We start from the raw sequence: 16,885 nt of genomic DNA, 5'->3' as shown, positions 1-16,885 counted from the left end.
CCAGCCACCTGTATCGGTTGTCGCTGCCCCACCAATCAGTCTGCTGCCCCCAACACCAGCAGTGGAGTCCAACTCTCCCGCCCCTGAGGAAAAGCCTGTAAGCGCAGCCTGTGGACGACCAAATGAGCAACCTGCACCGATCCCATTACCGTGGAAGGTCCCTCGGGAGGTGTCCATCCGTGAGGTTAAGCCACCGGTCTCGGAAGTGACTGCGCCCAAGAGAGTCCCGGCTCCGGCAGTCCGCCTGGCCGCTGAAGTAGTGGAGGCCGCCAGCAGGAGAGCCCAGCAGGTGAGGCCTGCCATCCCTGAAACCCACACCTCGGCTGAGGAAGCGCCAGGTCGCCGGTGCAAAGCAGCATCCCAGGCCACGTCACCGCAGGACTTCCCAGCGAGGGTATCGGTCGTAGCCGGTATGGGGGAGATCCGGCGGGGGCCGACCCGCGCACAGCAGGGGTACGCAGGTGCTCCATTTTGGGATAGGCAGCCGAGCCAGCTGGGCCGCAATATTGCCGCCAGGGAGCAGCAGAGATCCGAAGTGCTGGCCCGCACAATCTGGGAAAAAGATAATCTCCGATACGCCACCTACCGGGTGCGGGGCCCAATCTACGAGGGCCAGGTCAGACGGTTCGATCCCCAGCGAGGGTATGGATTCATCTATGAGCCGGGCCTGGAGGCCGAAATCTTTGTAGCCCGCAGAGATGTAAATTCCCATCTCCCAACGGGCCACCCTGGCCGTGACCTGCAACCGGGTGATCTGGTGACATACACCCGACACTGCGGGGAGAGGGGCTGGTTCGCCCTTGATGTGAAGGAAAGAGAAAGCCGCAGTGTCCCGAGGTGGCCCCAGTCCCCTCCCCACCGTACCATCCGGATGTGGAGCTGGAGGCGTATGAGGAAGGCGACCTTAAGTGATTGGCAGCGGAACCCCATTGCAGCAGAGCTGTTGTCCCCGTTGGGACCCTAAGTTACATGTTTTCCTGAAAGCCCTTGCCCACATGAGAAACTGCTCATGAACACGGCCGAGAACTAGCAGGCCACCCACGAACTTGTGGGCTTGTAAATAATTCTGGGCTGGAGTTCCGTTAACTGCCTCCGGAGAGGCAGGTTGGAGGGAGGACCCGCAGCTGAGCAGGCTGGGGTCCGGTCACCAACGGGACCGGTGACCATCCTCCAGGGTCAGGGGTCCCCCTGGACGTGGGGCCCCCTGAATGACAGTCGGGTGCGAAACACCGTACCCGTTCCCGCTTGGGCAACCTGAACCAGGTTTTGTTTTCCGGACTGGGGAAAAGGGGTGCTGCCCGCTTCTTAGGGGCAGCATCAAGGTTTAGGTTGTTTGGGTGGGAAAGCGAAAGATCTGGGACCCGTCCGTTGTTATTAAAAATGTTTTACCACTTTTTGCAACGTTGAAGTAACATGCCTCCCGTCAGGGACGATTAAAAAAAAAAAAAAAATGCTTACCGTTTGTTTTACTCTGTTATTTATCTATTCAGAAAATAAAACCGGTGATGGACGGGCAGCCCGCGGATGGTCTGCGTTTTACCAAGGGGGAGTGTGATGCCCTGGACCCCAGGGGTCACAGTACACTAACAACACCCACACACCCCCTCCCCCGGCCAGGTACATCAGTCAATCAAAATCCTTGTTGCCACCCTTCAGGGTAGATGTCCACGCCAGGTGGGGCAGAGCCAGGCAGTTAGCCCCGCCCACCGAGGAGTTCACAGGCCTGGAGGCGGGAAAAGACAGTAGAGATTGTAGTAGACAGTGGAAGTGAGAGGAGTGAAGTCTGTGTGTGTCTGGGTCGGAGCCCAGGCACAATCAGCAAGGTCAGCAGACGGTGGTGGCCATCTGCAGGAGTTGGCGGAGGTCAGCGGAACCGTAGGACCGGGGTCGGACGGTGGCCCGCCGGTACCGAGCCAGGGAGCAGATTGAAGCCAAGCACCAAGGCAGGGTACTCAGACCCCGACTAGGCTCGGAAGCCGCCGTAAAGGTCAAATTCTCTGATTGCGGTCTGGACCCCAGGGGTTCATTCCAAACCAAGTCCCGTTAGAAGGCAACAGCCCAATCCGTCCGGATAAGAGCCACCGCCAAGGCCCAGAGATCCAAGGGCCAGCGCCTGCGGGCAAAACGGGCTCTCCCGACACGTACACGCCGGGGAGCGGACTACACATGGGAAGCCATAGGAGTCAAACACACATACAGGTGCAGGAAACGACAGCCACCATCAACCCGTCCGGGGAGAGTGAGAACACCGCAGCCGGCTGCGGGCCCCGTCCATCCAGCCATTTGGTTTACTAGAGACTCTGTCCTTCTGTGTCTGAGTGAGTACAACAGTGCCATCTGGCACCGCGCTGCACCGCAACCCTGCACTTGCGCCCACGCTGCCTCACCGCATCCGGTCCCTGCACCTGCACCTATACCCTCCTCCCTACTCCCCAACCGGGGCCCCGGGACCAACAACCCCTACCCACGGAGGGGCCAACACCTCAGCTGCTCACCGCCATCACTCCCGGGAAACCCTGTCACCAGCAGCGGTGGTGCCCAACCATCACCACAACCCCGTGGGTGGCGTCACGACCGACATCCCACCACAAACCAACCTCCCCTTTTCACTCGTGGGCAAGGAGGCGCTGCTCGAGCCCCCCCCGGGTCCGGCCCCGTGCTCGAGCCACCGAGGAGCAGCAGCACCGGACCCGAGCGCCAGTGATTCCCAGGCGAGCGGTGTTCCCAACCCCTCCGCCCGCGACAAGAGCATTCCAGGTTACTGGTTGCCATGGCTCGCACCTGGTCCATATCCTGCGCAGGAACTTTTTTCTCCTGGTTCAACATGTTCTTGCCCCCTGTTTTTTTGGGGAAATCTGGAGTTAACTCCTCACCGCTGCGGGGGTGGGGTTCCCTTTCACGCACTCTGCTGGGTTTCCGCCCACGATAGCACGCGACGGTTGTTTTTAGAATATGTGTTTTATACAGTTCTTGAAGGCGCAGTGTACTCGTGGTTCCGGGCACGAGATCCTGTTTGTGACGCCAAAGTTGACGCGCCCATGGGGTCTCAGGGGTTACTCGTCACTGAGCTGGTATAGGGAGGTTTGGGATGTCACAGCTGCCAGGCCAGGTTCCGTGACCCCGGCGGTGACAAGAAATGGGGGGAGGATGAAGGGGATATTAATTATTTGTGACGCCACCTGTGGTGTGCGGCTAAAATAGGAGCCGTCATTGCAAGAGGTGTCCCCTTCTATACTCACTTCTGTTCCTGGGACAAATTCCTCCAGCCTCCCATCCCCAGGACCCCTCTCCTGCAGCTGCGCTTCCTTCTCCCTCCTCAGACTGTCTGCTCAGAAACTGCTGACTCACTACTTCCCTCTCTCTCTGTGCTGCTTGCTCCATCCACCTACTTAATTATCTGGCTCACCTCCAAGCTGTCTGTGTGTTGTGTGGATTGTGGTGGTTACCGGCAATGACCTCTTACTTACCCGGGATGAATACTGCACCTCTGGTGAGGTGCAGTACCCTGTGGCAACTGAAGCCTCATGGGCGCCACAGGGCCACTATTTGAGACCTGAATTGCATGGATGTCTGTGATTTCACTATTACGAAACATACAAGCCACCTACACTGCCGTAATTGTCGAGTCAGATCTGATAGACCTTTTAATGAGCTATCTTGTTGACTACAATATTTTGCATGGACATCCACATCTTGGCATTTGAATGAATGGGTGGACTTAATTTCTTATTCTTTCAACTGTTATACCACACACATGATGAATTTTAGCAATTTTCTTGGCTGAGAGACCACTGTCGAGTGTCGATGAGCTGGATGATGCTGTTTCTCTTTTCTTGCGAAATCTTCTTCAAGGCTGTTCCTCGATTCGAACTAGTGACGTTTTGCCTGGGAATCAACCTAACAACACATTGAGTTATTACGGAATATAAGAACAGGTTGTAATTTGTAGTGTTCAGGAAGAAAAAGATGTTCCCACCACCAGGAGCAAAATAGTAATACTGTAGTGATATGACAAGAATCTGCATAACTAATCATATGGTAAATAGTTGCAAGTCAAATTTATATGTAAGATAGCCAAGATGATTGTCTATAAAATGAAGGTAGTCTCACATTTGAAGCTGTGGTGGATGGTGAGATATGGAGTCGTAAATTCAAAAGTTCAAAACATTGTTAACCTTTTGCTTGTCAGTGTAAGTATTGAACACATCACCTATTTTCAAGGAAAATCTATTTGTAAATGTGATAATAACATGAGTTGCTCAGTAGATTTTGGCAATAACCCATCCAATCCAAACATAAAAATAAATCGTAAACCATAGAGGTCCAGAAATGTATTGATTATTTCACTGATCTTACATAATTTGAATATGCTAATTCCAGATATGAAGTCAGAAGTGATTAGAGATAAGCGATCCTGCCAAGGATCAGATCGAATTGGTCAGGATCGCCAAGCTTGCCTAAAGCCTGCTTTACACGCTGCAATGTATCTTACAATGTGTCGGCGGGGTCACGTCGTAAGTGACGCACATCCGGCATCGTAAGGTACATTGCAGTGTGTGACAGGTACGTGCGATTGCGATTGAATGGTAAAACGTTCATCGCATACACATCGTACTTTTCTCTAGAATTGCACGTCAGATTGTTCATCGTACCCGGGGTAGCACACATTGCAGTGTGTGACACCCCGGGAACGATGAACAGATCTTACCAGTGTCCTGCGGCTCCTGGCCCACAATGCGGAAGGAAGGAGGTGGGCGGGATGTTTATGTCCCGCTCAGCTCCGCCCCTCCGCTTCTATTGGCCGGCTGCCGCGTGACGTCGATGTGACGCCAAACGTCCCTCCCACTCCAGGAAGTGGACGTTCACTGCCCACATCGAGGTCGTATGGTAGGTAAGTACGTTTGACGGGGGTTAATAGTTTGTGCAGCACGTTCAACAAATTGAACGTGCCATACATACGATGGGGGGCGTTGCAAATCGCATTCGATATCGTATGCAAAATTGCAACGTGTAAAGCAGGCTTAAGATTGTTGATCAGATCGTCAATCCTAGCTGAACCCATTCAATTTAATGGAAGGCAAAAGTGATGTGTTGGAAAATGGTGTAGGGGGGAGGGGGCTGTAAAAGAAAAAAATTAAAAAAAGTGTTAAACCAGTTCATACTTACCAAGTCCCCGCTGCTGCATGCTACTTCCGGGTCTGATAATTATCCCTAATGCATACTCACTGCTTTCCAGTTCCACTGGTGTCTCTGACTGGCTGCTTATTGACCACTCCCCCACCCTCTAGGACAGCGTCTGTAATTAAGTGTCCTTATACTGGTGATAAATAAATAAAATATTTGGCGTAGAGTTCCCCCCGGTATTGATACCAGCACAGATAAAGCATATGGCAACAGGCTGCAGCCCCTAGCTGTGGGTTTATCTTGGTATGCATGCAACTTCTTTTTTGAAGAAAAAATATTTAAATAAATAAACAATTATTAATTAATTAAAGAAAATGACGTGCGGTTCCGACCAATTTTGAAATTCAGCCAAGATAATGCCCGACAGATGGGGGCTGGTATTCTCAGGCTCGGGAGACATGTGCTTATTGACCATACCCCAGCCTAAAAGTAGCAGCCTGCAGCCGCCCAGGATTGTCGCATCCAATAGATGCCACGATCCCAGCATTTTACCCAGCTCTTCCCGATTGCCCTGGTGCGGTGGCAATCAGGGTAATAAGGCGTTAGGCATTAATAAGAGCCATAAGAGTCCACAGCTGCCACTAAGCTCTAGATTAGTAGTGAGAGGAGTCTATGAGACCCCCCCATTACTAATCTATAAGTGAAAGTAAATAAACACCGAAAAAATCATTTTTGAAATAGACAAAAAAACATCCTTTTTCACCACTTTATTAACCCCTAAAACACCCTTGCAGATCCGACGTAATCCGCATAAGGTCCGATGATTCCAGCTCTGCTACATTACTGAAGCCACAGCGCACTATCATGGAACATGCCCGAATGCTGTGAGCTTCAGGTACAGAATGAATGAGCTGCGAGATCAGCGGTGACTTTTCTCAGGTTAGTTATGACCATAGCTGGAGGTTTCCATGGCCCTTCACCTGTGACCACAGGTAACCTGAGCTCAGGTGACTTCAATGAACTCTCATTGAGTTCACAGACCTGCATCTCCTGGCAGAAAACTGTTTGTTTTTGTTTTTTTTTTGCCAAGAGATGCAGATTTAGTGCTGAAATTTTTACACCATATTAAGGCACCCAATCTACACCCAATCTAAAATTTCAGCACCAAATCTGCATCACTTGGCAAAAAAATGCACAAAAAAACAGTTGATGCTTTTTCTGTGCAGTTTTCTTCTAAATGATGCAAATTTGTTGTTAAAATGTCTTCACCAGATTTTAGCACCAAATTTGCACCTCCTGTAAGAAAACTGCAAACTGCACCCAAACGGCATCAATATCATTTTTGTGAATTTTCTTTGCCAAGAGATGCAGATTTGGTGTGTTAATTTATTACACCATATTACTGCAGACAATCTACACCTCCTGGCAAAAATTTGTATCATTACTACATCATACCGCATGCAGTAGTGATGCATATTTTTGCCAGGAGGTGTATTTTGGGTACAGGAATATGGTGTAAAAAATGTATCACCGAATCTGCATATCTTGGCAAATAAAACACAGTTTTCTGCCAGGAGATGCAGGTCTGTGAACTCAGTGAGAGTTCATTGAGGTCTCCTGAGGTCAGGTTACCTATGGTCACATGTGGAGGGCAGTGGAAATCTCCACCTGTGACCGCAAATAACTTGAGTGATGTCACTGCTTATCTCTGCGGCTCAGTCTTTGCCTGATGTTACAGTGTTCAGACATGTTTTATAGCCGCATGCTGTTACTTCAGATATAGCAGAGCAGGAATTTTTGTGGGTCTTCGTGCGGATTATGTCAGACCTGGGTCTTTTAGGGGTTAATAAAGTGGTGAAAGAGGGAGGAGTTTTTGCATTTTATTTCAAATAAAGGATTTTTTCGGTATTTGTATTTATTTATTTTCACTTACAGTTTAGTATGGGGGTCTCATAGATGCCTCCCATTACTAAGCTAGGGCTTAGTCGCAGCTGCGAGCTGTGATTAACCCCTTATTACCTCAATTGCCATTGCACCAGGGCAATCGGAAAGAGTCGGGTAAAGTGCCGGGATTATCACATCTAATGGATCTAGAAATCCTGGGCAGCTGCAGGCTGCTATTTTTAGGCTGGGAAGCTCAATAAACATGGGTACCAGTCCACAGCTGCCAGGCTTTATCATGTCTGGGTATCAAAATTGGGGGGAACCGTATGCCATTTTTTTAAAATTATTTACTCAGGTAAGTTGCAGGCACAGCTGGAGGTTCCAATGGCCCTCCACCTGTGACCGCATGTTAGCTGACCTCAGGGGACCTCAATGAACTCAGTGACCCCACCTGAGCTGAAATCACTGAGTTAAATGACGTCACCTGAGATCAAGTTCCATTTGAAGCTTGCAAGTCCAGCAAGCTTCAAACAATTCTAGCAAGCTGATGTGTTGAGGCAGCAAATTTCAGAAGACAGGGATACTCGGGAGAACTCTTTGAGGCAGTTAGGTGAGGAGTGAATAAGTGTGGAGGAGAGAAGGAGATTTTAGGAGGACCGGAGATTACGTGTTGGAGTATATTGGGAGATTAGTTTGGATATTTAAGGAGGAGACACATTATGGATGGCTTTATAAGTCAGTGTTAGTAGTTTAAATTGGATATGGTGGGAAATTGGGAGCCTATGAAGGGATTTGCATAGGGGAGAAGTGGTGGAATAGCGAGGAATAAGGTTGATCGGTCAGGCAGCAGAGTTAACGATGGACTGGAGAGGTGTGAAAGAATTAGTAGGGAGGCTATAGAGGAGGATGATGCTGTAATCGAGGCGAGAGATTATGAGGGCATGTAATAGCATTTTCATAGATTGGGAGTTTAGGAAAGGGCAGATTCTGGAAATATTTTTGAGGTCTCCTGCAACATGTGATCCAAAAGGTAACCTGCAGACTAGCAGAAATTAACTCCTGCTAATACGATAACTAAATGGGCACACAGCTGGTCGACGCCTGAGCCTTCCTGTGCAACCAACTCCGAAGCACCAGAGAAGATATAGTGAGGAGTGTCAGAGTCTGTGGTTTGAAGAGCGTCTGATGCCGCAATGACACTCGGCGAGTTTAGACCGTGTGACAAATTAGCTATTGCATGGTGGATCTGAGTGAAGAGTTTTGGTGTCCTTTGGAGGCAAACAGACAAGTAACAACTAGGCTCCTAATAAATAGTACTGTAGTCAACATTACAGTGCATTTGTATGTCCCTGAAAAAAATTAGGTAGGTATAATAAACTGCCCTATAACTGTTTATTGGGTTTACATGTTTTCAACCTTATAAGATGGTTAAAGTTTATGATCAATAATTATATTATTATAATCATTGTCTTGACTCTTGACATTATAAACTTTAACTCAAAGAATCTAACATCAACTCCCTGTAGATATAAGTAAACCTTGGGGTCAAGAATATGTTGAGTCTATCAATAACTTTCTTCATAACTGTATTTCAGGTGAAGTTATGGCTGCCCAATATTCTGATGCTCTTTCTCTTTTTGCATTTAACCTGACCCGGGATTTTACAATAACTCTTGGAAGATCACACATGGCAGGGGAAGAACCTTTGTTAGTTAATGTTCCTGGAATTAAAATACAAGTAGCAAAAGTTCACCCTGAGAAACTTCTGTGCTCTTCTACATCCTCCTTGTGCCACATATCAAAGCTACAAGCTCTGCCAAATAATTTGCTGGACAGCAATGAATTTATACAATTCTTTATCGAGCTGGACTATAACCCTTTTCCTGGTGCATTTTTCCCGAATATTACTATGACCTCCCAATTGGTGGCTTTGGAATTTACATCACCAAGAGGAGACTCTGTACCAGTTAAAGACCTTCCAATAGATGCTTCCATTAAGTTGAGGATGCCTCTAAAGAAAAAAGTTGATCTGAGCCCTATATCAGTCTTCTTAGTGCCAAAAGGTTCTGCTAACTTTACAGTAACTGTCGAAGGGAGGACACATAGCTCTACAGGAGTGCATCTGTATATCATGGTGTCTATAATAAATGGTGAGTGGTACTGTATATGTAAAGATTGTTTTTGCCCATGTACCATATTGTACAAAGGGTTTGGGTAGGTGTGGAAAATTGTTACAAAGTAAGAATGCTTTAAGCATAGAAGTGTTAATAGTATCAAATCAATATTTAGTTCACCTATACTTTGCCTTCATAACAGTATCAAAGCATCAATTTTTCTATGTACAGTTTCAGAGTTTTTGAAAGAATTCTGCAAGAGGGTTTTTCTAAACATCATAGTGAAATAACCACAGATCTTGTGTAGGTGTAGATTTGCCCAAATCCTTCTTTCTTGTCATATAACCCACATAGAGTCCATGATATTCAGATTAAGGCTCTGTGGGTGCCATACTATCTCTTCCGGGACACTTTCTGCTTATTTATGCTGAAGATAATGAAGATAGTTATTAATGACATTGGTTATATGTTTTTGGTTATTGTCGTGTTGCAGAAGAAATTTGGAGCCAATTTTAAGGTCTCACATTTAGTGAATTGGTAGTTAGATATTCAATCACCACCATCACTCTTTCCATGGTGAATGATTACCAGCTAAAAGATGGAGGTCTACATCAATGGACTCCATCTATTACAGTTGTATGCACAAGTGTCACTGACTAGTTAGTGCAGTTAGGATTGTCCCCCATGTCTGCCATCCAGGGGCTGATCTTGGTGATTTCATTGTCTAAAAGGAATTTGACTAATTTGATTACGTGTTTATAAATGTTTTTGATTGTTTAGGGTCAAACTGGTCTCTCGAAGAGTCTCCAGAGCTGCTAATTTCATATGAACCCATTTATCCTTCTAATGAATCTGACACAGAAAAGAGTCATGTGTTTAGATTAACTCTTACACAAGATTTGGAACAAAATCTTAGTCTTCTGCTCCCGAGTGAATGGAGGTAAATATTTCAGCTTTATCAGTATTGCAGCATGTTATTTATGATTTTGAGAATTTTTGCATAATTCTAATTATTATGGATACAAGAGCATAGCTTTGAGAGATTGGCAGAACATGTGCCCCAGATGCTGGATGACCAGTAGATGCCAATAAGCCAGTCTGACTTGGCCAGTGTATTTACATACAGGTATGACATTAAACTGAGGCCTAGATTCATCATTGCCTTTTCGCTTGTATTTTCTCTAGTTTTGTGTGTTTTGCACTTATTTTTCTTTGCACCCGAAGCATTACTCTATTTGCGCCTTCATTATGTCTAATTTATATGTGCTCACCCATTGTTTTTTTGTTTGTTTCCCGCTTTGTGGGCAGAGTTTAGTGATTATAAATTCATCTATTGTAACTGTTCAAAAAGTCACAAAATTTGGTACAACTTTACTCCAGTCCCCACCTGCTACGTCAATATTTCTGTTGTAATTTTTGCAACTTTTGACACCGAGTAGCAAAAAAACATTTCAATACAGGAAAAAAGCCCATTTATGACTTTGCGCCAAATTCATGAATATATGCCATTTTGATGAATTTGCACCAAAAGCAGGAACTTGTATATCACCAGACATAAAAGGAAATTGATTTAAAAAATCTCACAAATGATAACTCAGGGCCTGAATTTTTGCCCTCAAGGAAGGAAATCCTAGCTACAACTTGTGATATATAGTCAAAAGTGCATCTACGTCTCCTTTCTATTTATGTCTACATTTATAGATGTACTTATTTGTACGTATTTTTGCTTCTTTTCAGCTGGCCAATATCAATGCTTGAGTATCAAGTCAATGTCACTAGTCTGCTTTCTACCATCCCAGTCAATGTGTCTGTCAGCCTCTTCTCAAGCCTGTGCCAGTACTTTGATATGCCGAGCCAGACATGGAGGACAGAAGGAGTGACCCCCAGTAATGCTAGCCTACCTCATGAGGCTGTTTGCCAAACTAACCATCTTACACTATTTGGAGCCAGTATATTTGTGCCTCCACATCAACTTATTTTGCTTCCTCCTGTAAGTATATTCAGGGTATGCATATGCAGACCTAAACCAGTGCATTGCATGCTGGAGTGGTTCCTTCTATAAAACACAGTCCAGTTTTCTTAACAGGTTATTTATAGTGATGAGCGAGTACTAAAAAGCTCGGGTGCTCGAAGCTCGGGCCGAGCCTCCCAAGATACTCGTGTACTCGGCCCGAGCAACGAGCCCAATGTTATCCTATGGGAGACCCGAGTATTTTTGTGAAATGACCACCGGCAGCATGTAGAAACCCTAAAAATGGCACAAAAGTCTCCGAAGAGTGCTCAAATGACATGGCAACAGCATGGGGAAGACCCCTTGAAGCATTTATCACTCAAAAGTCACAGCTGTGAACAATTTTGTCCGCGTTTTACGCCATTTTTACGGACTCACCAGAAAACCTTCCAAAATGACACCAAAATGAATTTTCATGGCAGAAATGTTAAGGGCACATACCCAATAGTGAGATAGAGCTAATGTATGTTACTTTTTGAGATCAATACATGAAAGATTTTACGTAAAACATTGTGTGGCACTCCGATGTCCCTGAGAAGAGACGTACATAAAGGCCTCTGAGTCTAATGTGCCCATTTTGAGGAACTGAGTCTTTGTAGTATTTTCCTTTGCCAGGGCAGTCCAAAATTTTGAGGTTCACCAATGACCCTGCATACAGACGTGCATGAGGGCCTGTAAACCTGAAGTGCCCATTGGAAGGAAGTGGGTCTATTGTAGTATAGCCCTTAGGCAGGGCAGCCAAAAATTGGGAGGCTCCACGTTGTCCCTGGATAGAGACGTGCATGAGGGCCTGTAAACCTGAAGTGCCCATTGGAAGGAAGTGGGTCTATTGTAGTATAGCCCTTTGGCAGGGCAGCCAAAAATTGGGAGGCTCCACGTTGTCCCTGGATAGAGACGTGCATGAGGGCCTGTAAACCTGAAGTGCCCATTGGAAGGAAGTGGGTCTATTGTAGTATAGCCCTTAGGCAGGGCAGCCAAAAATTGGGAGGCTCCACGTTGTCCCTGGATAGAGACGTGCATGAGGGCCTGTAAACCTGAAGTGCCCATTGGAAGGAAGTGGGTCTATTGTAGTATAGCCCTTTGGCAGGGCAGCCAAAAATTGGGAGGCTCCACGTTGTCCCTGGATAGAGACGTGCATGAGGGCCTGTAAACCTGAAGTGCCCATTGGAAGGAAGTGGGTCTATTGTAGTATAGCCCTTTGGCAGGGCAGCCAAAAATTGGGAGGCTCCACGTTGTCCCTGGATAGAGACGTGCATGAGGGCCTGTAAACCTGAAGTGCCCATTGGAAGGAAGTGGGTCTATTGTAGTATAGCCCTTTGGCAGGGCAGCCAAAAATTGGGAGGCTCCACGTTGTCCCTGGATAGAGACGTGCATGAGGGCCTGTAAACCTGAAGTGCCCATTGGAAGGAAGTGGGTCTATTGTAGTATAGCCCTTTGGCAGGGCAGCCAAAAATTGGGAGGCTCCACGTTGTCCCTGGATAGAGACGTGCATGAGGGCCTGTAAACCTGAAGTGCCCATTGGAAGGAAGTGGGTCTATTGTAGTATAGCCCTTTGGCAGGGCAGCCAAAAATTGGGAGGCTCCACGTTGTCCCTGGATAGAGACGTGCATGAGGGCCTGTAAACCTGAAGTGCCCATTGGAAGGAAGTGGGTCTATTGTAGTATAGCCCTTTGGCAGGGCAGCCAAAAATTGGGAGGCTCCACGTTGTCCCTGGATAGAGATGTGCATGAGGGCCTGTAAACCTGAAGTGCCCATTGGAAGGAAGTGGGTCTATTGTAGTATAGCCCTTTGGCAGGGCAGCCAAAAATTGGGAGGCTCCACGTTGTCCCTGGATAGAGACGTGCATGAGGGCCTGTAAACCTGAAGTGCCCATTGGAAGGAAGTGGGTCTATTGTAGTATAGCCCTTTGGCAGGGCAGCCAAAAATTGGGAGGCTCCATGTTGTCCCTGGATAGAGACGTGCATGAGGGCCTGTAAACCTGAAGTGCCCATTGGAAGGAAGTGGGTCTATTGTAGTATAGCCCTTTGGCAGAGCAGCCAAAAATTGGGAGGCTCCACGTTGTCCCTGGATAGAGACGTGCATGAGGGCCTGTAAACCTGAAGTGCCCATTGGAAGGAAGTGGGTCTATTGTAGTATAGCCCTTTGGCAGGGCAGCCAAAAATTGGGAGGCTCCACGTTGTCCCTGGATAGAGACGTGCATGAGGGCCTGTAAACCTGAAGTGCCCATTGGAAGGAAGTGGGTCTATTGTAGTATAGCCCTTAGGCAGGGCTGCCAAAAATCGGGAGGCTCCACGTTGTCCCTGGATAGAGACCTGTTAGGTTCTTAGTGCCTCCGTGCTTGCATTTAAAAACCGCACGTGTGTGCCTGTTGGTGGCAGCTTTCCGCTGCATTTGTGTGAGTTTTGCAAAAACTTGGATATAACGCACAAGTCTAGTGAATACACATCAGCACAGCATTGCAAAATGCGCAAGGGCGTTGTCAACGAACAAGGAAGTGGACGTGATGGTGGTGCAGGCAGAGACCGAGGTTGTGTGCAAGCTCTAATTTCGCCACAACAAAGGGCCACATCTACTCACTCGCACGTCCTGTACCAAATTCTTGGGGACCGCAGCAGTACACCGCTCTTGAACCAAGACCAGTGTCAACAGGTTGTTAGTTGGATAGCGGATAATGCTTCCAGTCAGATTGGCACCACCACAAACACTCTGTCTACCACACGGTCAAGTGTCAGTAGCCGTGATACTGCACCGCACATTTCAGAACCTGATCCTCCTTCCTACCACCAGGCCGAGTACACGTCCACGGACATTACTGATCCCACACTTGGACACTCCGAAGAGCTGTTCGTTCACGTTTCCATTCACACATTCTGGCCTCTCGCCAGCTCCTGTTGAAGTGGGCCATGACGAGATTGTATGTACAGATGCCCAAATATTTGAGCAGCCATGTTCTCACGAAGTTGGCAACGTGTCTCAACAAGGGGTGGACGATGATGAGACACAATTGTCAGGAAGTCAGGAGGAGGAGCAGGGTGCGGAAGAGGAAGACGACGTGGTGGATGATCCAGTAACTGACCCAACCTGGCAGGAGGATATGCAGAGCGAGGACAGCAGTGCACAGGGGGAGGGAGGCGTAGCATCCCAACAGGCAGTAAGAAGCAGAGTGGTGGCCCCAGGCAGACGTCAGGCAACTGTTCCCCGGAACAACACGACACAAGGTGCCTGTACAAATGTTAGGTCTTCCCGAGTCTGGTTGTAATACTATTGTATGTATTGAGGATTTCGATTGCGTTAGGGCAATGACAACCAGAGACGAGTTCTTGGTGCAAGACGTTTATAATATGCAACCAGCAAATATGTACATAAACGGAACAAAAACACAGTAGAACATAAATACAGGAAATACCTTCCAGGGACGGAGCTAAAGGGAATTCACGGGGCCGCGCACCGGACTCCCCCAGGGAGACCACCAAGAGCGAACCCCTATACAGGGACTGTCTGGCAATCACCCCAGAAGGCCTAAATGCGCAGCAGCCGGGACACAAAAGGGCAATAGGTAAGTCCAAAAATGTCCGTACGTGATGTGAGTCCAGAGTGGTATTAAACGGAAGGAACCGGGCAGAAGTGCCGACCAAAGACGGCAAACGGAGTCCGGGCACAGCTAGATGATACCAGATGAAGTCCAGAGTCGGTGTCGGTTGTTTTCCAAGAGGATCCGAATAACAATCAGGAACCAAAAGCAGCAGGGCAGGAGCACACAGGAAGCAGTATACTCAGGCACTGGACTAAGCTTTAGGGGCGGCTTTTAAACAGATGGACAGGAAGTAGGGCAACAGAACAGAAAACTCCATGTTAACAAAGGGCAAGCTCTTTCAAAAGAAAACTGGAAAACCAGGAACTCTGACACTGGCAGTTTTTTAAGTTGGCTCCAGATGATTCTAAAAAGGCCATTTGCAACACCTGCCATGCCAGCATCAGCAGGGGTACCAAAACTAGCAGCCTGACCACCACCAGCATGATCAGGCACATGTCAGCCAAGCACCCGACTTTGTGGGAAGTACAACAGAGTCGAGGAGCAGTGCTTGCTGATGTCACTGCTACGTCTTCGCTGGTTGTGCATGCGAGCCAATACCCTGTCCATGCTGCCTGCGAACAAGCCTCCTCCGGCCCTGCACCTGCAGTTACCCACGCAGAAATAACACCATCATCAAGCACGTCCTTGTCCCAGCGCAGCGTTCAGTTATCCATTCAGCAAACCTTTGAACGCAGGTGCAAATACACTGCCAACGCCCCACATGCCACACTTCTAAATGCTAACTTTTCGCGACTGCTTGCGCTGGAAATGTTGCCTTTTAGGCTGGTTGAGACAGAAGCATTCCGCGACCTGATGGTGGCAGCTGTCCCACGTTACTCGGTCCCCAGCCGCCACTATTTCTCCCGGTGTGCCGTCCCTGCATTGCATAACCATTAACCACGTGTCACAAAACATCACACGTGCCCTGAACAACGCTGTTTCAGCCAAAGTCCACCTAACCACAGACACGTGGACAAGTGCATGTGGGCAAGGCCGCTACATCTCGTTGACGTCACACTGGGTTAATATTGTGGAAGCTGGGACCCAGTCTGAGCGAGGGACGGAACACGTCCTTCACACACCAAGTTTTGCAGGCCCTACCTCAGTCAGGGTTTCACCCACACTCTACAGCTCCGGAATGTCATGCTCCTCAGCCTCCTCCTCCTCCTGCGCATCCTGATCCACTTTACCCTCCACACCAGTCCCAAGCTGGAAGTGTCGCGGGCGGAGGAGGGGACGCTGCGCTCTCCCACTGCTCGGGTCCGGCTGCCGCTGCTCTACGGCTGCTGCTGCTCGTTGGCTTGAGCGATGGCCGGATCCCGGGGACTCGAGCGGCGCTACTCGCCCGTGAGTGAAAAGGGGTGGTTTGGGTTTTGGGGATATTGTCCGTGACGCCACCCACGGTTGTGGTGATTGTGTGGACACCACCGCTGCTCTGGACGGGGATCCCGGGAGCCTGTGACAGGGAGCAGCTTTGTTGTTATTTCTCCCCTCCGTGGGTAAGGGGGTTGGTTGTCCCGGGGCCCGGTGATGGGGTAGAGATGGATGACAGGCGGGTTGCGGGGCCTGATGAGGTGCAGGGTCGCAGGGTCAGCGCTGTGCCGCACGGCACGGAGGTACTCACTCAGCCCAATGATGATGACACAGTTCACGGTAAAACAAGTGGCTGGATGGACGGGTCCCTCGGACGGCTGCGGTTGTTCCTCCCTGCAGGTTAGTGATGACTGTCTCTCCCTGCACCTAAGTTCAGTGTTGGTAGTGATGGTTTCCCACCGGTAACCCGCTCCCCGACCTGGATATGGGCCGGAGGAGCCCCTTTTGCCCACAGGCGCTGGCCCTGGGAGACGGTTGCCCTTGGCGGTGGCGGTGTCTCCCCTTCACGGTTGGACGGTTGCCTTCTATCGGGACTTGGCTGTTTGGAAACCCTGAGGTCCCCTTCACTAACGGATTTGGCAAATTCACGGCGACACCAAGCCTTGCCGGGATCCGAAAGTCCTCTGCCAATGGTGCTGGCTTCTCTTTGTATACCGGTCCGGTACGGCCGGGTCACCACCCGTCCACGGTCCTTACGGCAGACTCCAATCGGCCTCCACTGCAGACGGTCACCACATCCTGCCAACCTTGCTGTCCTGTCCGGGCCACACACCCGGACCAACTTCAGGCTCTTTGCTGTCACTT

General features: G+C 48.6%; 1 protein-coding gene across 1 annotated transcript in view; it reads left to right on the top strand.

Moving 5' to 3' along the window:
- The window catches only part of LOC142312750 (polycystin-1-like), a 258,417-nt gene that overhangs the window by 133,616 nt on the left and 107,916 nt on the right, over positions 1-16,885 (top strand). The window contains exons 23-25 of the mRNA XM_075351738.1: positions 8,604-9,158; positions 9,903-10,062; positions 10,860-11,112. Coding sequence (XP_075207853.1) covers positions 8,604-9,158; positions 9,903-10,062; positions 10,860-11,112 — 968 coding nt within the window. The remainder of the gene's footprint in view (positions 1-8,603; positions 9,159-9,902; positions 10,063-10,859; positions 11,113-16,885) is intronic.

The sequence above is a fragment of the Anomaloglossus baeobatrachus genome, chromosome 5, assembly GCF_048569485.1.
Source record: "Anomaloglossus baeobatrachus isolate aAnoBae1 chromosome 5, aAnoBae1.hap1, whole genome shotgun sequence".
In the NCBI taxonomy this organism is placed as follows: Eukaryota; Metazoa; Chordata; class Amphibia; order Anura; family Aromobatidae; genus Anomaloglossus; species Anomaloglossus baeobatrachus.
This window is presented reverse-complemented; position numbering and strand designations above follow the sequence as displayed.